The sequence below is a fragment of the Heloderma suspectum genome, chromosome 2 (assembly GCF_057233095.1).
Source record: "Heloderma suspectum isolate Gila_16-S chromosome 2, 16-S_ref, whole genome shotgun sequence".
Lineage (NCBI taxonomy): Eukaryota > Metazoa > Chordata > Lepidosauria > Squamata > Helodermatidae > Heloderma > Heloderma suspectum.
Window position 1 is genome coordinate 206,160,480 of NC_139459.1, and position 20,991 is coordinate 206,181,470.

The window sequence follows — 20,991 nt, forward strand, 5'->3', positions numbered from 1 at the left end:
AAAATAAGGAACGCAAATGCGTACACGCTTTTGTGTACGTGCTTTTTTTAAAACATTTTTTTAAACATTTACGTAGCCTATCACAGCTGACTGCAGGGACGCAAATGGCGGCAGCTACAGCCGCCGCCATTTGCGTCCCGGCAGGAGATGAGGTTTCGCGGCCAGAGAGATGGGGTGCCTCCCCCCCGGCCAGAATTTCGGCGGGGAGGGACGGGGTGCCTCCCCCCCCGGCCAGAATTTCAGCGGGGAGGGACGGAGCGCCTCCCTCCCACCGCGAAGAAAGCTGCGGGACCAGGTAAGGGACTTTCGTCCATCCCTAGATAGGATAGCCTATCGCGGGAAAAAACACAGACGTAAGTACTCTTACACAGTACTCTTACGTAAGGAAATGGACTGCTTTTTCAGCCTTTGCTCATGCTCAGGGTTTTGACCCACGCCAGTGCTCCTTGCACCAAATAGACCAGTTCCTCTTCTCCCTCATCAAGAATGGACTCAAATTGTCATCTCTAATTGTTTGTGTGCTGTTTCTGCTTTTCATCCTTCTGCTTTTTTCCCGCTTTCTTGCATCTGAGAGCTAAGAGATTTCTGAAGGGGATCAGGAATCTTGCACCACCTTTTGCTGTACAGTACCAAGCTGGAGCCTCTCTGTAGTGTTAAAGGCGCTCTCATCGAAGCCCTTTGAATCACTGGCAACCACAGACTTGTGCCTCCTTCCTTGGACGGTGGCATTTTTGGTGGCTGTTACTTTCGCACACCATGGAAGTGAACTCTGTACACTCAAAGTAGACCAGCCTTACCTCACCTTTCACCAAGACGAAGTGGTTCTCAGACCTGACCCCTCTTTCTTGCCTAAAGTGGTGTCAGATTTTCATTGAAACCAGGACATTATTTTGCTTGCTTCCTTTACTTTCCTGTCTACACCCCTGGAATCAACTTTGCACACCCTTGCTTTACGCTACACTGTGGCTTTCTACAAGGCGAAGACTGAGCAGTTCAGACTTTCACTTAATCTCTTTGTTTGCTATGGGAGAAAGCACAAGGGCCAGCCACCGTTGAGTCAGCACTTCGCTTCCTGGGTTGTCCAAACCATCAAATTAGCATTTGAGCTGGCTTGGCTCAAACTGTCTGCCCCGGTCTGAACTCACTCCACTTATGTTGTAGCGACAACAGTTGCATTCAGTAGAGGGGCTGCCATCCTTGAACTGTGCTGCGCTGCAACCTGGTTGACACCATCCACCTTCGTTAGACATTACAGACTGGATGTTCGGGTAGATCTGACTGTGTTTTTGGTCGTGCCATCCTTTCTTCTATGTTGCGATAAGACACTGACCCACCACCTTGTAAGTTAGCTTGCTATTTGCCCATATGAGTGATACACAGAGACCACAAAGAAGAAAGACAGGTTGCTACCTGTAACTGTAGTTCCTCAAGTGGTCATCTGTGCATTCACACAACCCACCCACCATCCCCTCTTCAGTGTCATACTTGAGTTTGATGTTTGGTACCGAAGGTATTTCTTCTCAGTTCCAAGATTGCAATTTCAGTCTCAAGGAACTGGGGGAATAAGTGGGAACCCGCTAAGGACATGCACACTGGGATGGTGGGGGAAGGTTCCTGCCCAAACTCCTCAGCTATAGAAGTTTCCCAAATCAAGGCTCCATGCAGGTGGACAGCCCTGCATATGAGTGAATGCACAGATGACCACCTGAAGAACTACAGTTACAGGTAGCAACCTGTCTTTACTGCCTATTTAGTTTCCAGACAGAATTCAAGGGGATGTTTTCACCCATTTAGCTCAAATGTCAGAGTATCTTAAGGAGCACCAACATTTGTATGGGTTCCTGTCCCAGGTGCTCAGATCATCTCTGTTCCAGATTCCATCAATTAGAAATCAGGCAGGTGTCTAGAAACCTAGAGCAGGATTACTCAACCTTGAACCCTCCAGGTGTTTTGGACTGCAACTCCCAGAATTTCTGACCATTGCCCATGCTGGTTGGGGGGTCATGTATAATGCATACATTTTTTAATGAGGGTACCTGGGAGCTAAGATTGGCAACAGATCTCCAGTTGTTTCCTTGCTTCCTCTCTTCTTTTCCCCACCCTGTTCAATAAATCCTAGTTCCTGGTTTTTCATATTCTCTTATGTTGCCCACCGGTTGTTTTCCCTGTCTCCTTTCAGAAAATGTGGCGGCTGGCAGCATGCACTATTTTGGGGTCCTGGCATTCTTCTCTCTCATCTATTCCACTACAGTTTGAATCCAGGTCCCATAGTTCCCTCTGCAAAAAGGGGCTGCTAGTAGGGAAAGTGGGGTTGCACTTGCAATGTGTGCAAATCCCCAAGGCTTTGTGCACATTCTCATGCAACTTGTGCGAAGCCCTGCCCTCTTTCAGGGTGAACAGCAGGATGCGTATGCATCCCAAATACTGGTTGCAATTAAAGACTGTCAACCATCCAATATTTCTCTTCTAAACTAGTCGGAATGCAGTTTTACTAGTTTAGAAGAGAAATATTGGATGGTTGACAGTCTTGAATTGGAAGCGGGCGCCCAGTGCATGTTCATTTGATGAAATACGTATCTGTACAGTTTTCACACATGATGTACATAGATACTTTTCTTTCTGCAGGCACATATGGCTATGTAGAAAAAATCATCATGTATGATGCAGGCCTATGGAATATATGCTTATTAAAAATTCCTTCATTGTATTTATTGTGTCTTTTAAATTAGTAATGAAAGTTACTAAACTGGTGGTTTCCTCTTTTCCAGGTATGCTTCTGTTTCATGATGAGTTCTCTCCTAAAGAAGCCTAAAACTACTTGCTTTGTTGTCATTGTCCTCACTTTCTCTTTTGGAGGCCTCAGCATTGTTACATTGATGAATCTGCTCCCTGCAGCTTTGGAATGGATTTTGAGCATCTTCTGCCCATTTGCTTTTGGTGCAGGAATGTCAAAGGTAGAGTGCTATGCTTTATTTGGGAAGGAGAATTCCACACCCCTTAGCGTTGGTGAAGCTGGTTGTAAACATGCCTGACACATGACAACCAAGAGACATCCCAGCCACCATTGTGGAATAGGCATTTTCGTTCCACTCCCCAAGTTATTCTGACAGTGAATGTACAGAAATCTGTATGGACACAACTGATGCTTGCCATCATTTTATTCTGTTGCTTCCTTCACTGGACTATGATCCATACTTTATTTGCTGGCGGGTTAGAGTCTGAACAACAGTTAGACTTCAGGGACTCATTACGGCATTTGTTCTTCCCCATCTGGCTTTGACCTGTGGGAACTGAGGCTTTGCTCTTTTCATACAGGTTCTCTGTTTCCAGAAATATGGAAGAGCCTTCTATTTGCCTAACCTAATGCATGAATCATACGTTTATGTCCTGCTTTTTGACAGTGTTTTATATATGCTGCTGACTGACTATTTTGACAAGGTTGTGCCTGGTAAGTAAACTATAATTGTGGTTTGTTCTGAAGCTGGTAATCATTGTCTTTTGGTTGAGACAAAATGGGAAAGTATTAATTAGAGACCTTCTGGTTTAACAGGCTGTGTGCACAGTCAAAAGGCTGGTTCATATCTCAGCTTTATAAGCCATGATAAGATGGTCCAAATGCAGCCAATATATCTACTCAGTTATGGCCAAGTGGTTAAGACGCTGAACTGCAGACCGGAAGGTCGGCAGGACAGCAGTTCGAGACCCGAGTGCCGCGCGACGGAGTGAGCTCCCATCTTCAGTCCCAGCTCCTGCCAACCTAGCAGTTCGAAAGCAAGAAATTGCAAGTAGATAAATAGGTACCGCTTTGGCGGGAAAGGTAACAGGGTTCCGTGCACTTTGGTGTTCAGTCATGCCGGCCACATGACCACGGAAGCGTCTTCGGACAGTGCTGGCTCTTCGGCTTAGAAATGGAGATGAGCACCACACCCTAGAGTTGGACACGACTGGTTGGGGACACCTTTACCTTTTTTTATCCAACTTATTTCTCTTCTCCACCAGTATATTCACTCTTTGAATAGTCACCTCTTTCAGTAACCTACAACATCAATTCCCCCCAACTGCTCAGTGAGGCTGTACTAGAGAGGAGCAGTAAGGAGGACTGATACATTTTAAGTGGGTTACATGTTCAATGCTAAGAATAAGAATTTACAGTACCCTTTGATGTACAAAAGCCTGGCTGATGTGTTTGTTTATATTCCTGTTAGACAAATATGGAGTGCCCTATCCTGCCTTGTTTTTCCTAAAGAAGTCCTACTGGTATAAATCAAGAAGGAGCTATACAGGTTTTGCTCCTACCAATGAACAAAGCCATGGCAATATCTTCAGTGACAATGCTGAGCCTGTGCCTCCTGAATTTGATGGGAAGGAAGCCATCAGGTAAAATAAATCTATTGCTATTGTCAAATCAGAAAGGAGATTCAGGTGTGTGGATCAGGTTGTATGCTGGGAATGACTGTCAGTCAGTTCAGCATATGCCTGAGCAAATTCTACCCTTTGTATAACATTTGCAGTGATATCCGAAAAGCAAACTATGGCCTGAATTTCAAGTGGCTGCAAGTCGGTACAGACTGGGCCTTTCTGCCCTGGAAATGATACATTGGGATGATTGTGAGAATTCTGACTAGAATCCAGCAATGTACTAACAGTTAATTGCTTCCTAATCTTTTAGACTAAACAATGTTAAAAAAACATATAAAGTGAAGAAAATGGAGACAGAAGCTTTGAGAGGTGAGTACCTTTAATTGTATTCTTATACCTTCTTTCCTTCCTAAAAAAGAGAAACACATTTCTGTGTGTGTGTGTGTGTGTCCCACCCGCCAAATATACCACTGCCTTTTATCCTACAGCCTAGTGCCTTTCTGCCTGTGAGAGAAAACTGTAAGAAACCTGGGCATACAGCTTCTTCCTCGGCTCCTTTAAATTGTGGTGGTATTTGAATCTACCTTCAATAATAATAATAATAATAATAATAATAATAATTTTTATTAACATTTCTATACAGCCCAATAGCCAAACCACTCTGGACAGTTTACAAAGATTAAAAACATAAAAAATGCAATATACAGAGATTAAAAACCATTTACATAAAAAACCCCACATGAACAGACAATATACACAAAAGAAACATATATCTAAAACAACTTCAAACGATCTCAAAAGCAAACAACCATAACCATAAGACATTCTAGGATCGATTAAAACTTATATGCTGCCGAATGCCTGGGAGAAGCAGTTTACAGCAGCCTTGTTAATTTGGACTAGAGAATGGTAGAGTTTTCCACTGTTTTTTCCATATCTGCTTAGGTTTGAAATTTTACACTGGGAAAAATTTTTAGGAAAGCAGCACTCACCACAAACGAATCACTCTGAACCTCTCCTGCAAGCAAAGGTTCAAATCTGTAGGACAAATTTCCTGGAAGAGAGGCAGAGGCACACCCGCTTTCCTCTTAGCAGCCCTTAGCAGCCGAGATTTAGCATTGCAAACACCAGACCTGCTACGATGATCATCTTGGGAACTTTAAAAAAGTCTTTAAAAAAAGACTGAGCATAATAGAACTTCTGGCTTGCACAAGCCCTTCCCCCCATGCCTCCTTCTCTGACTGGTTTAGGTGAGCCTGAAATGCCTTGTTTCATTCATAAAGGAGGCTTATAAAATAATTGCATCATGATTGCTTTTGGGGGGATAGTATTATCAATTCACACAAGTGCACACACGCGTTGGTAAAACATCACACATGGGTATATTACAGCTGCTTTTTTGCAGTGTTTTATGCAATGCACACTGAACGTCAATCATTGAAAAGAGACGGGGGAAGGAGAAATGAACTGAAGGTTGACTCAGAAGGTTGGCTTGGGCTGCAATCTTATACACACTTTATCTGAGAGTATAAGTGCCACTAGACATGTATAGGATTGCTTTATAAGAGTGGCTAGCATTGCAGCCCCTGGGTATCTTGCCACTTTTAGAGCTGACGCAGTTTCTTGTATACTAGGCTTGTCACTGGATATTTATGAAGGCCAGATCACTGCAGTACTTGGTCATAGTGGAGCTGGAAAAACGACCCTGCTAAACATTCTCAGTGGACTTTCCAAGCCATCTGATGGTAAGAATCAAGGCTTTAAGATGAAGTAGGTTGCAAGCCCCAATCCCAAACCTGTTTACACGAGAGCCATGCTGGTTCAGAACAATATGTAGTCTGGCATCCAGACAGTTTCATGTAGTGGCCAACCAGATGTCTATAGGAACCCCACAAGTAGGACATGATTGTTATTCAGTGATTGTTATTCAGAGGCATGTTGACTTGCCTCTCATCCTGGAGGTAGCATATAGCCATCATGACTAGTAGTCATTTCTCTATGATTTAAAAGTGGCCGTCACCACACCTTGTGGCAATGAATTCCATCATTTCACTATATGCTGTGTAAAGAAGCGAGTTTCATTATTTTCAGTGAGATGTATTTCCAAACAACTATACTTAAAATTGCAGCCTGGGTCTCATTTCTTTCTATTATCCTTAGAAGGTTAATAGTAGGGTTGTGCATCAAAGTTCGAGCAGAACTGGGTGACTTTGGTCCAGTTATGTTGGGCCTCACGGCAAAGTGGGCTTCTCTCTGAAGCCAAGAAAACTGAAGCTGCTCCAGAATGTGACTTCATTTGCGACTCATGTTTTGGATATGATACGTACACCCAGATTTTATGTCTCCAAATAGCATCTTTTGGTTTGGCTTCTCTAAGCTGCAGGAAGACAGGGCAGGGAGGGAGTGTGAGTGAGTGGCTGACAGATCAACCTTTTAATCCTAGGGCTTGTTTTATAATGGGCTCCAATCACTCTGCTTTGGGAGAGCAAGAATGGGACCATGAGATGGATATTCTTCCAATGCCATCAGGCTTCCTTCAGTACATACACGTGCGCGCGCACACACACACACACACACACACACTTATTTCCTAAGATTATATATAATCTTAAGCAGGTTTTAAATGTTCACATCTCCCTAGCCTATCTTTGTGAAACTTTGCAAGTTTCTTGCCTGGGGACACCTCTACGATGTGTGCTGTTTTCATACGAATTGACCAAAGAACCATGTGGGAGAGAAGGGGAAGTGAATAACTTCTCTCCCTGTCAACAAATTGGAGAACTCCCCTTCCACATTACACTTATCCTACTGAAACTTTGCAGATTTGTTGCTCAGGCACACCTAAGGATGGACGAAAGTCCCTTACCTGGTCCCGCAGCTTGCTTCGCGGTGGGGGGGAGGTGCTTTGGTTCTCCCCCCGAAGTTCAGGCCGGGGGGAGGCACCTCATCCCTCGCCGCTGAAATTCAGGCCTGGGAGGAGCGCCCCGTCTCCCCGGCCGCAAAATAAAAAAGTAAATGTAAAAAAAACAACAACACACACACGTGATAGGCTACGTAACGATTTACGTAGCCTATCACGGCTAGATTTCCAAAGTCAGCCGTGATAGGCTACGTAAATCGTTACGTAGCCTATCACGGGTGACTTTGAAAGGAAAAAAAAAAGCGCGTACGCAAATGGCGGCGCCCATGGGCGCCGCCATTTGCGTATGCGCTTTTTTTTTTTTCAAAGTCACCCGTGATAGGCTACGTAACGATTTACGTAGCCTATCACGGCTGACTTTGGAAATCTAGCCGTGATAGGCTACGTAAATCGTTATGTAGCCTATCACGTGTGTGTGTGTGTGTGTGTGTGTTTACATTTACTTTGTAATGGCGGCGGCGGCAGCCGGTTGGAAGACTGGCCACCGCCCCCACCCCCGCTGAAACGCTGCCGAGAGGGACATTCACATGAGGTAATTCCCATCCCGGGGGGGGGGGGTGGAGTAGAATTTCACCGCCAATTTTGGGGGGCCGAATGTGTTGGCATTTGGCCTCCCCGAGATTCGTGGAGAAATTCTCTGCCATCCCTAGGCACACCTCAAGGCAGGTGGAGTTTTCAGATCAGTGAGCCACAAGCAACACAGAGGGATGAATGAGTCCTCTTTGGGCGCCCCTCAAAGTGTCTAGGCTGCTCCTGTCCATAAACCCCTACAGAAGTCATCTGAGATTTGGCAGGCTTGATCTTCTTGGAGGTGATAATGATTCCAATTCTGCCAAGAAATAAAAAAGTTATCAGCATTTCCTTAAAAAAAATCAGAATATAAAAATGGATATCATAAAACCCAACACCTTTTTTTTCTGCCCCTGGGCAGACATAAATGCCTCCTAAGGGATACCAAAGCAGCAACAATCATGCAATTCTGACAAAGCAAAAAAAAGTTATGGCCATATTTTTATTTCCTGTGATAGGAAATAGGAAGTACAAAGCACTGGATTAACTAACCTTGACTCAGGTTCAATACTGAGTTGAAATGGACCAACCCTGAATCAATGTGGGTAGAAGTGGGCTATCTTCCAAAGTGCTGAATCGGGGCCTGAGTTAAAGCAGGGTGGATGGGTTAGTGCACACCTCTAGTTAATAGTATCTGTTACAATGGGCTGGTTCCAAGATCGCCCTCACAGGGGTGGATGGGCCTCTTCTGTCAGTAGGAGACTTTTGATCTGGTGGAGTTTTTCTACTGAGTGACGGAGGAGGTAATCTTCACTGTTTCCCACCTCCCTCTAAAGTCCCCTGTGTACCCTGAAAATCTGTTCTGGAAGGTTGGGGGATCCTCTGGAATAGTGGAGAAGCATTGTTGTGATGGGGGATGCAGAAGGAGGGGAGAATTGTCAAAAATCATCTCCCTCCACTTTCTGCCAGCAGGAGCATTCTCAACAGAACCCCATTTGAGGAGGCCCCCACCAGCAGAATAAAACTCTGGATCCAACACACTGTTTCTGAGAATCAATTTTCAAATAAAATGACATAATTATCAGTAGTTTAATTCCATCACATTCCAAAATAACTATTAGTCTACCCAATTCTAAGATCTCCCATACCTTCTCTTTACTTATGTATACAGGTTCTGCAACCATATGCACATACAATATATGTGAAAGGCAAGATATGGAACAAATTAGGGAAATAAGTGCTGTGTGTCCACAATTCAACATTCAATTTGAATTTTTAACTGTGAAAGAAAATTTAAAGACTTTTGCTAAAATAAAGGGGATTCCATCCAAAGACATAGATAATGAGGTAGGTATTATTAAGTTGGCAATAATTTATATTACACAGACATCTATATTATGGATCTATTTCTTGTAAGTCAGCTTCATGTTAGGGACAGGGCTTCAAATTCTTACTGCCTTCTGTTCTGTTCTTTTTCTGTTCTGTTCTGTTTTGTCCAGTTCTGTTCTGTTTGTATTTACGTTCAGTCAGCCCGATCCAGAGACAGTTAGTTGTGCATTGAAATCAATTGATTCAGGTGCAACACATTTTCTTTGAATTAGAAACAGGGTATCCTAACTGGATATCTGTTTTGCCAAGAGGCAAAGGTTCTTAAAATGATTCAGAAGCAATAAACACACAAGTGGATAGAAGTCAAGGATTTTATTAGATAGGCAAAATGATACAGAGAAACATAAGATACTAGGCAAGATAGCTTATTTCTCCTTTCTGTTGTCGGGAACCCCAGGTGAACAGCAACGGAAAGACTGCAGTCAAACGGCCATCATGCAGCACCTCCACAGTCCAGGTCTGCATTGTTCAGCCTGGGTGACAACACTTTGGGGACTTTTATACCTAAGATCTCCTTTGGCTACATGCTGTTTTGAACAGCACCCTAAATCACACCTGTTGTGATGGTCAGATTTTCAGATATCACAATATTTATACATTCCTGTATACCCAGAAGATAAGCTAAAGCAAGTGTACAGTGACCAACATAATAAATTTAGAGATCCTCCCACATTCCAAGGTTGTACCATCCCAAGCAGACAATTGACCTTGAAAAACAAAGAGTCAATCCAATTGGCTTGAGGGCCCTTAAGGGGGCCTGGTTCTTAAGGTTTTCCAGGAGGTTCAGGAATGAAAGGAACGGTTTGTGCCATGTCGCCCTAACTCCTTGAAACAGCAGTCTTCTGGTGCATTTCCTCTGCAATATCTGTCCAATATCATAGGTGTAATGATATATACAATTGAGAATTTGTCTAGGGCCATCTTTATTTTTGATGTATTGTGGAGGAGGAATCCTAATCCTATTATTTTATATTTCCACTTAAGTACAGTTGCCATAGGGTTTATTTAAATTTGCTCTCCCCAGTAAAACTCTCTTGAGGTGGGTTGAGATTCTTATTGGGGTCATGCATATTAGATTTGACATAGGGGTTCATCACACATTCACACGGAGCTTTTATCCTGCTATTGAGCAGGAAGTTTGCGGGCTCTTTAGATGATGCCGTTACCCTCCAGGGTGTCTCCCGCAATTTCCCCCAGCCTATCCCATGTTTTCCCCAAATGCAATAAATGTGGAATTTTTCCAGCCCACGGAACAGGACCATGACCTCCCTGTGACATTCTCCAATAGCAGGAGAAACCGCTGTGTCTACCTGCTGTGGGCATTTGTTTTCAGTTGTGCCTAGGATTGCAGATTTACAGCACAATCTTATGTCTACTCAGAAGTAAGTCCCACTGAGTTCAATGGGGTTTACTCCCAAGTAAGTGTGCCGAGGGTTGCAGACTTATAGCACAATCTTACATTTTATGTCTACTCAGAAGTAAGTCAGAGGTTTCCTGCGAACTGCAAGAAAAGAGTACAGCAGAAGTTAAGCTATGAAAACAAGACCCCCGCCCCCACTCCTTTGCACACATGCCAGGGAAGGAGGAAGGCGCTCCCTCAGTTCAAACCACATGTCTGCCATGTAAAGGAGGCTTTCCTATCCCACAAAGAAACTGAAAGCAGGAAGCTCTGGAAAGGATGTGGATTTTTGTGGGTTTTTTGCTTAATGTAGAAACACCCATAGGCTGCAGTCCTAGGCACACTTACCTGAGGGTAGACCCAACTGATCACAGTTGTGAACACTATATTTAAGAGTTTTCTATTAACATGGCAGCTGCAGTGAAGACCAATAGTTTTCTATTGCACAAACTAAAACAAAGCAGAACAGTAAACAGTTAACAAAGAGAATATAAAACAAAGTCATGGCTGCATACTTCTAAAGTAACACCAGTCATGAAACACAGAGTTTTAAGACAATGAAATGCAATTATACTGTGAGGGATGTTTTCTCTCTCATCTGGGGATTTAATAAAGGAGAAAAGTGGGCATTAAATCATTAATAGTCTGGAAGCACCCTGTATTTCAAATATGAGAAGCTACATAATATCTATAATATCCTAGTAACATCCAATCTTAGATGTGGATACACATAACCTGTACCTTTCATCAAGAAAGAGGCCGAAATGCGAGATAGGAAGAAATCCAAAACATCCAACATCCCAGTGCTTGAAATTTGTATTTATACACTTTCCAGGTGCAGAAACTATTGACCCTCTTGGATATCAGTGCCATTCAAGACACGCAAGCTAATTGTTTAAGTGGTGGACAAAAACGGAAATTGTCCCTTGGGATTACTTTCTTAGGAGACCCGCAGGTAAAGCATGATCAGACAAAAAGGCCTATTTCATGCATTGCATAAGTTTGTTTACTTTAAAACTGCAATATTTCCCTTTTACTTGGTGGTCTTCATAGATCTGAGTGCTCTGTGGTGGGTTATGGATCTCCCTAATTCTGGTCTGTGTGGGTACTGATTCTTAGGAATATATGGTGTGGGTTTCTTCCTTCTAGTAGGGAGATGAAAGGTGATGGAAGGTGAAAGATTTGGCACATACTTTTCTTGTTTCTTCTCCTTTGGAAGAGCCAATTGTCTTCTCAAAATTTCTCTCAAAGTTTTCTTGGGCTTTGTGTGTAAAGTGAAGTTTTTACATTTACACAAAATTAGTTTCAGTCGCAAATTACAATATGAAATTATATAAACTTTTAAAAGCCACAGGATTGTGCAGTTTTGTATCATCATACAGAAAAATTATACATGTCAACACTATTTGCTAATTTCTCAATGTGATTAAATTTAAAAATGTAAAGACATCTCTGCCTGCAGGTCTTATTATTAGATGAGCCAACTGCAGGACTGGATCCTTATTCGAGGCACCAAGTGTGGGCCCTCCTGAATGAGCGCAAAGCAGGTCGGGTAACCCTATTCACTACTCAGTTCATGGATGAAGCGGATATTCTTGCTGGTGAGTAGAATTTCTCCTAGTAAAGCTGTTCAAAAATATAGGCATAAAGAGAAAGAGACAGAGACATGTTGCTTGGGAGCTTATGATGTTATTATTTTTTCCTAATATGGTACCTACACTTTTCCTGTTTCTCTCTGTTGGAACAAAAATGTATTCAAACACACTGCACAAGTCAGCTGGTCCATGTAGCATCCTAGGCATGGGCTCTCTTCATATTTTCCACTGTGGGACAAGTGCTCATTATCCTACAAGCTCAGGGCCAACCATACGCATCTTGAATGGCTTTGATATCCAAGATGGTCAATAGTTTCTGCACCTGGAAAGTTAGTATCAACTGCTGTTTCCCTGTCCAGGAGTTTAATGGATCCAGTTGCTATTCCTTTACCCAGTCTTCACAGGTTCTTCCAAGCCCACTGTTCTCCTCTCCCACCCCATCCACTCCAGTGGCTTTTGAACAGCTTTGCCTGTTATCTGATCCTTCCCTTGTTCCTTGCGTAGCATCAGCTGCTCTGTCCCTGCTTTTCATTCCATTGTAAACATTAACACCAGGGTGACTGAGATGGAGGCATCCCTCCCATCACTCTTTGCGGGAACTGTACACTTTGCAGTGTACCACTTCAGGTAATTACTTTAGGCAAGGTTGGCCCTGAAACCACGAAGTATTATAGCTACCCAAATTGTCACTATTATTTCCATCTGTATGTTCAGAGCAGCATTTTGGACAGACTGCAACAATCCTCTGAGGCAGGCTGTTCTGAGAGAGATTGCCATTGGCCAAGGCCACCCAGTGAGCTTAATTGCTGAGTGAGAAGGAACTGGAATGCAGGATAATTATTTTATTTATTTATTTATTCATTCATTCATTCATTTCATTTAATTTCACTTCTATGCTGCCCCATCGCTGAAGCTCTCTGGGTGGTTTAAAAAGGTAAAAGGTAAAGGTGTCCCCAACCAGTCATATCCGACTCTAGGGTGCGGTGCTCATCCCCGTTTCTAAGCCGAAGAGCCAGCGCTGTCCGAAGACGCCTCCGTGGTCATGTGGCCGGCATGACTGAACACCGAGGTGCATGGAACGCTGTTACCTTTCCCGCCAAAGCGGTACCTCTTTATCTACTTGCAATTTCTTGCTTTCAAACTGCTAGGTTGGCAGAAGCTGGGACTGAAGACGGGAGCTCACTCCGTCACGCAGCACTCAGGTCTCGAACTGCTGTCCTGCTGACCTTCCAGTCTGCAGTTCAACAATATACAAAGTTTAAAAGCCATTTACATAAAAGCATACGGAGAATATATACAAACAACACATAACTAAAAACATCTTTGAATTAAAAACAATTTAACTAAAACAAAAATAAAAACCCAACAATAAAACAACATAGCTTAAAACAAGACAACTTAAAAACAGTATACAAAACTCAGCAGAAGGAACAAGAGTTCTAAAACGGGAAAGCCTGCCGGAATAACAGCGTCTTTAATGCCTGCTTAAAAACCTTCAACGAGGTCAGCGGGCGCATTTCAACTGGCAGGTCATTCCACAGCTGAGGGGCGGCAAAAGACAAGGCCCTCTTGCATGTGGCTGCCAGTCTCACATTAAGCAGCTGCAGCATAGAGCCCTCAGAGGATCTCAGGTGGCGGACAGGGGCATAGGGGAGAAGGTGCTCCCTAAGGTACCTTGGACCTAGACCATGTAAGGCTTTAAAGGTAAGAACCAGCACTTTATATTTTGCTTGGAAACAAATTGGCAGCCAGTGTAAAGATTTTAAAACTGGTGAAATATGCTCTCTACAGAATGTCCCAGGGACCAACCTGGCTGCCATATTTTGTACCAGTTGAAGTTTCCAGACTAAATATCCAGGCAGCCCCAAGTACAGCACATTGCAGAAATCAAGCCTAGAAGTTACCAGGATGTGCACCATCGTTTCCAGGTCCACATGTTCCAGGAATGGGCACGGCTGGCATATCAGCCGCAGTTGATAACAGGCACTTCTCACCGTTGCCTCCACCTGGGGTGCCAGGAGCAGGGTTGGGTCAAAAAGCACCCCCAAGCTACGAACTTGCTCCTTTGGGGGAGTGCAACCCCATCCAGAACTGGTTGACATACCTCAATACCTGAATTGGGACCCTTCACGATGAGCACCTCTGTCTTGCCTGGATTCACCTTCAGCTTGTTCTCATCCAGGGGTGCACGAAAGTCACTTACCTGGTCTCGCAGCTTTTCGCGGCGGGGGGGAGGCGCTTCGCTGCTCCCCCCGCGAAGTTCAGGCCGGGGGGGGAGGCTTCCCGCCTCGCCCGGCCGAAATTCAGGCCGGGGAGGAGGCGCCTCGCCTCGCCTCGCCCGGCCGCGAAATTAAAAGTAAAACAAAAAACAAAAACGCCCCCGTGATAGGCTACGTGACGATTAACGTAGCCTATCATGGCTAGATCTGCAAAGTCAGCCATGATAGGCTACGTAAATTGTCACATAGCCTATCACGGGTGACTTTAAAAAAAAAAAAGCGCGTGTGCAAATGGCGGCCCCCATAGGGAGCCGCCATTCGCGTTCCTTATTTGGTCGCTGTAGTCGACGTAAATCTTTACGTAGCGTTGCCCTTATTTTTGCCGTAGTCTACGTAAACTTTACGTAGACTACAGCGACCAAATAAGGAACGGGAATGGCGGCTACCTATGGGGGCCGCCATTATCCGTACGTGCTTTTTTTTTTTTTTAAGTCACCCGTGATAGGCTACGTGACGATTTACGTAGCCTATCACGGCTGACTTTGCAAATCTAGCCGTGATAGGCTACGTTAATCGTCACGTAGCCTATCACGGGGGCGTTTTTTCTTTTTTCTTTTATTGGAATGGCGGCGGTGGCAGCTGGTCGAAAGACCGGCTGCCGCTCCCGCCCCGGACGAAGACCCGCCGAACCGCCGGCCGGACCCGCCGCCGGGAGGGACATTCGCCAAAGGTAAGTCCCGTCCCGGGGGGGTGCGAGGGGTGGGGGTTGCGGAGAATTTCTCCCCGAAACTTGTTCGGGGGGCCGAACACGTTGGCGCTCGGCCCCCCGAAGTTTCGGGGAGAAATTCTCCGCCAACCCTACATCCAGCCCACTACCGACTTCAGGCAGTCATTCAGAGGAGTCATACCTTCCTTGGATAAAGATGTTAAGGAGAAATAGGATACCCATGTCAACACTCCATCCACTTCTTTATGCTGGCTCAACCCACCCCAAAGAGATAGGTTTGTTTGCAAGCCCTGCTGTGACACTTGTACAGCTTGCTTCTTTGTGCAGATAGCAAGAGTCACGTGCATGTAAGATCATTTGATTCCAAGCCAGCATCTTTGGAATTCATTTTCTTTTCTGCAGTTGGACTTCTAAATATCCAACCCCTGTCTGTACCTTCCCTTCAGATGCTTCCATTTTGATGGTTGGCATCTGGCAAACAGAATTTCTTATTATTGTAAGAGGTATCTAAAACAAGGATTTTTGTTTTGTTTTCTTCTCTTTCTCTCCAGACCGAAAAGTGTTTATTTCACAAGGCAGATTTACATGCGTTGGTTCATCTTTGTTCTTGAAGAAAAAATGGGGTATTGGCTATCATTTGAGGTACTCTGCATTTTGCAACATTTTGCTTTTACCTGTTTTGTATGCATTCACTGATATTATTTTATGTATTCATGGGAGGATTATGCTCTTCCTTTTCATTTCCAAAATGAAAACTTTCAAGGCATCTTACATAAGTAAAAACAACTATCAAATCCTAAGGGTAATAAGGACCTTTAGGGGCTGTTCACACAAACACACTAATCCACACTCAGTGGTTGAGTGTGGGTTGTTTTGAACCATGGGTTGTTTGTTGAAGCGTGAGTTAACGTGTTGTCTAACCGCTGTATGTTTTCCACAGGGTGGGTTATCATGTTGTCTGAACGCAGCCAGGGTGGCTTGTTATCCATGCAGCATGGCTTGTTGACCACTCTGAACAACCCAACAACAACCCATAGATTCTCAAGGTTGCTTGTTCAAGAAAATAAGCCACCTGCATAGTTAGCAAGCCACTCTGCCTGCATTCAGACAACACAATAACCCACCACTCAACAAACAATCCATGGTTCAAAACAACCCACACGCAATCCCTGAATGTGGATAGGGATGTGAGAACCCACTCCAGGTTGGGTTTTCCGGGCACCTGCTGAACTACTGTCCCCGCTCGCCCACCCCAGACCCATGCTCAGGCACCCCACAAGCTCGCTGAGTTGCCTGGACTTACCACGATCCTGTCCGGTGAGTGCCTGCCATTTTCCCACCTTTGTTTTCTGCATAAAAAAGGAAGTTTAAAAATGTGCATATTTAAATATGCACAATTTGGGGCTGGGAAAGCATAATTTGTGCAATACTAGAGGCATTATACCTTTAATATTGAGCATATTAAGCTTTCCTGTCCCCAAACTGCGGGACAATGGCAGGCACTCATCAGACAGAATTGCGGTGAGCCTGGGAGGACGTGAGCAGGGGGTGAGCAGGGGGTGAGCGAGGACAGCATCTCGGTGGGCGCAGTCTAGGGGTGGGGGGTGGGGTCCTGACAGACTCTCGGACCCAGTTGGGAGCCCGCAACATCCCTAAATGTGGATTAATGTGTTGTGTGAACAGCCTCTTAAGACAATTTTGGAATATTGTATGCTTCTCTTGTACTAGTGAGACAATTGTGTGTTGGGACTAGATCCTGGATACTTTATTCAGAGAATATTCTAAATACATGAATGCAAAACTTGGTCATTGGTGTCTAAATGCATTTTTAATATGAACAGGATGCATGTAAATGAATTTTGTGACTCTGAGAGAACAACATCCCTGATCAAACAATACATCCCTGCTGCCAAATTATCTGGACAACGTGAAAATGAGCTGAGGTATACACTGCCCTTAGAAAATGTGAATAAATTTCCAGGTAATTATCAATTTAAATAAGTAACAATAAATTCCATTGAGGTAATCTATAAGTGTCCAATCTGTTGTTGCTTAGTTTGTATTGATTGACTGATTGATTTACTCCATTTATCAGTTGTTCAGTAACCAAAGTTTTCTGGGCAACCTACAGAACACATTCAATCACAGTTCATAACACCAGTCAATAACACCAGAAACACTGTAATGCAGAACAACCATATCAAAGCAGAGGATAGCACAATTTTAGCAACAAGAATAATCTTTGCAAAGTAAAAAAAAACACCATGCTAAAACCACAGTGAAATGCAGACCTTAGAGAACTAAAATAAATTATTTTTAAAAGCCTGGAAAAATAAGGAGGTTTTTGCCTGGCACCAAAAAGGCGTGAAGGTATGCACCAGGCAAGGCTCTCCTAATATGTTACTCTGCTTAAATTACCATATAACATGGAATTACACAAGGCTTTTATGGGAATATGAAATTTATTTATTTATTATTTATTTATTTCACTTCTATACCGCCCAGTAGCCGAAGCTATTGGGCTATTATTGGGTATTGGGTATTATTGGGTATTATTTCTATGCCACCCAATAGCTGCCCAATAGCCGAAGCTGAAATCCTCACCTTAAAGTAGAAGGGTAAATCTCAGCTAGGCATGTGAGCTTTTCTCCCCCTGTCATGTAGATCTGTTCTGTGACATGGATGGCCAGACAGACCTAGGAATTGTTAATTATGGGGTTACTATGACAACTTTGGAAGACGTCTTCTTGAAGCTGGAGGGAAATGGAACAATTGATGAAGAAGGTAAAGGATTGTTCCAAATAATGTGCCTTCTAGCAGTGTTTCTTGCTGTAGCTGGGAAACCAGCTCAGTGATAGAGCACATGCTTTGCATTAGGGCTGTGCACCGCTTTGGCACAAAGCCCAAGTTCTGAGGGGAAGTGGGCTGCTTTGGGCCACTTCCGAGGTGAGGCGGAGGGGGCATGAAGCGGGTTGGGTCACTCTGAAGCGCTTCGGTGACACTTTGGAGTGATCTGGAAGCCCGGCCGTACTGCCGCTGCTAACACCAACCAGCCCCCAGCTCCTTACCTAGACCCTTAGGAACACATGCTGGCAGCCATCTTCCTGTTCCAGGGAGTCGCCATGTTTAAACTGGCAACTCCCTGTATTTCCAGAAATAGATACTGTGCCATTTGTGCAGGATCTATTTTTAAAATGGCGACTCCTTGGAACAGGAAGAAGGCTGCTGGCGTACGTCCTGAGGGCCCAGGAGCTGGCATCGCCAGTGTCAGCAGCGGCAGAGGCAGTGGCAACTCCCATCCTAAAGGTCCAGGTAAGGGCCTAGGGGCTGGCACGTTGTGTGCGTGGGGGGGATTCGGTCATCCAAATCTTGCTTTGGCTCCGGAGGCCAAAGTGGGTTGGGGGTACCCATATCAGCCTGAAGCAAATTGGGCTGCCTTGGAACCCTGAAGCTGCCTTTGAGGCAAATTGGAGGGTCTCTGCACAGCCCTACCTTGTATGAAGAAAGTCCCAGGTGCTTTCCCTAGCATCTCTAGATATGGCTAGGAAAGACCCCTGTCTGGAACCCTGCAGAGCTGCTGCCTGTCAGTGTTGACTATACTAGGCTAAATGGACCAACAGTCTGACTCAGTAAAAAGTAGCTTCCTATGTTCCTAAAATGTGACTTTGGGACTATAAATATCGTTTCATTGCATTTATTTATTTGATTTGTACCCTGCCTTTCTACCAAAACATGCACTCAAGGCAGCTGGATGAGTACTACGAGGCTATCAACCCCCATTCTACATTTTTTTCAGATCTGGGAAATGGAGCTGGGGTGGTCTTTCAGAGACAGGAGAGAGATGACTGCAGTAGTGGTGGCAGCAAGGAGAATCAGGCGGTGCGGGTCGGGGGGACAGAAGGAAGGGGAAATGCTCAGAACAGGGTTTGAACAAGCAGGCAGACACCCCTTAGGCTGATACCAGAGTTCTGATTTGGCACTTTGAAATTGTCTTAGGTTATGGAGTTCTTCAAAGAGAGCAAGTGGATAAGGAACAAGACCTACTCTTGCTCTCGGACACGGGGAAGGCAACAATGAGGGGCACTAAACTCTGGAGACAGCAAGTCTGTGCCGTGGCAAGAATGCACTTTTTAAACCTCAAGCGTGAGGGCAAAGTCTGGGGATCCCTGTGAGTGCCAAGACATTTATTTATGCATTTTTAGTCTCTCTGAAATCTCCAGTTTTAAAGCATGTTGTGGATACAGGCTGCTTTTGGAATGAGGGCCAAGGTACACGTGACACTTAATTGCTTTCCTCCCTGCATACTGAGCCCTCAGTGAGAACTGACTGACAGATAATTAAAGATAAAGAAAAAAGAAAATAGGCATACTTCAGCTCATAGAGTCATAGAACAGTAGGATTGGAAGGGGCCTATAAGACCATCGAGTCCAACCTGCTGCTCAGTGCAGGTATCCAGGTCAAAGCATCCCTGACAGGTGGCTGTCCAGCCTCATCTTGCATGCCCCCAGTGTGGGAGAGCCCACCACCTCCCTAGGGAATTGGTTCCACTGTTGTATTGCTCTAACAGCCAGGAAGTTTTTCCTGATGTTCAGCCAGAATCTGGCTTCCTGTCACTTGAGCTCATTATTCCGTGTCCTGCACTCTGGGAGGATGATCGAGAAGAGATCCTGGCCTTCCTCTCTGGGACAACCTTTCAAGTACTTAAAGAGCAGTACCATATCTCCCCTGAGTCTCCCCCTCAGTCTTCTCAAGGCTAAACATGCCCAGTTCTTTCAGTCTGTCCTCATAGAGCTTTGTTTCCAGTCCCCTGATCTGAGAACTCTTGACAGTAAGATATTGCTGATTAGAACTTAGAGAAAATAGGGGTCCAGATTAGTGAGGCTAGCTGGGTGCATTTACCCTGTTTATTTTCTTATTCTTTTGCTCTTGGGATTTTGTTTTGTTTGTTTGCATGCGTGCGTGTGTGCGTGCGTGCATGTGTGCGTGCGTGTTGTAACTATTCAGATGTTACAAACCTTCCTTATAATAATATTTTTTCAATAAACTTTTAAAATTTTGTTATTTAAACCTTGTGGTCTCCTTTCTTGTTGGATTACCCACCCCATGCCTAAGAGCAAACCCCACAGTTTATAAAAGGTATTTATAAGAGACAGAGAGGGTTTTTAAGGCTGTTCGGCAGAGGCAGCCTAGGAAAATGAAGATTTCCACCTCGTGGCAGTGGAAAAGTACCAGGTAGGGATATTGCAGGCATCTGGCTGGGGCCTGAGGCCTGGCAAGAAATTGCCAGCTCAGCCCCCTAGACACCAGTCTGCAGATCCCCACACTTTCCTGACTTGATGCACGCTGAGTCAGGTGATCCCTGATCCCTCACCAAGCTGCAAAATGGCAGCTCAGCCTTTTCCGTACAGGCCAGTTTTACACAAATGGCAGCCATATAGCAGCCATTTGCACAAGATTACATTCTTGTGTAAATGGCTGCTTTACAGCCGCCATTTGCATAACATTGGCCTTTACAAAAAAAGGCCGAGCGACCATTTTTACACAAAATGGTGGCTCTGTGAGGGATCGGGCGGCCACGCACCGGGTGCTCACGGACTGCCTGGTGACTTGTTGTGGGCAGCAGCAGGAGCAGGCAGCTGGTGGGGGTCTAGCGAGCAGCACGTAACCCCAGACCACAGTGAGTTTGACCACCCCTAGTACCAGGAAGGGAAGGGCAAATAGGAATGGGGAAATCTATTTGGCCTGGTCTCCCTTCCACACATGGATCAGGGCATAGCTGGTCCTATGACAATGACCCACAAAAGGTCATTGTCACAGAAAAGAGAAGCTTTCTTCAGCTTCTGTCTGAGTAGCCTAGTTTGGAGTCTCCACCC

General features: G+C 44.7%; 1 protein-coding gene across 1 annotated transcript in view; it reads left to right on the plus strand.

Annotated features, from left to right (window-relative positions):
* The window catches only part of LOC146353868 (ATP-binding cassette sub-family A member 10-like), a 111,933-nt gene that overhangs the window by 35,746 nt on the left and 55,196 nt on the right, over positions 1-20,991 (plus strand). The window contains exons 8-19 of the mRNA XM_084837522.1: positions 2,769-2,954; positions 3,316-3,448; positions 4,206-4,377; positions 4,670-4,728; positions 5,994-6,104; positions 8,961-9,136; positions 11,413-11,532; positions 12,040-12,178; positions 15,670-15,760; positions 16,960-17,099; positions 17,783-17,902; positions 19,115-19,286. Coding sequence (XP_084693648.1) covers positions 2,769-2,954; positions 3,316-3,448; positions 4,206-4,377; positions 4,670-4,728; positions 5,994-6,104; positions 8,961-9,136; positions 11,413-11,532; positions 12,040-12,178; positions 15,670-15,760; positions 16,960-17,099; positions 17,783-17,902; positions 19,115-19,286 — 1,619 coding nt within the window. The remainder of the gene's footprint in view (positions 1-2,768; positions 2,955-3,315; positions 3,449-4,205; positions 4,378-4,669; positions 4,729-5,993; positions 6,105-8,960; positions 9,137-11,412; positions 11,533-12,039; positions 12,179-15,669; positions 15,761-16,959; positions 17,100-17,782; positions 17,903-19,114; positions 19,287-20,991) is intronic.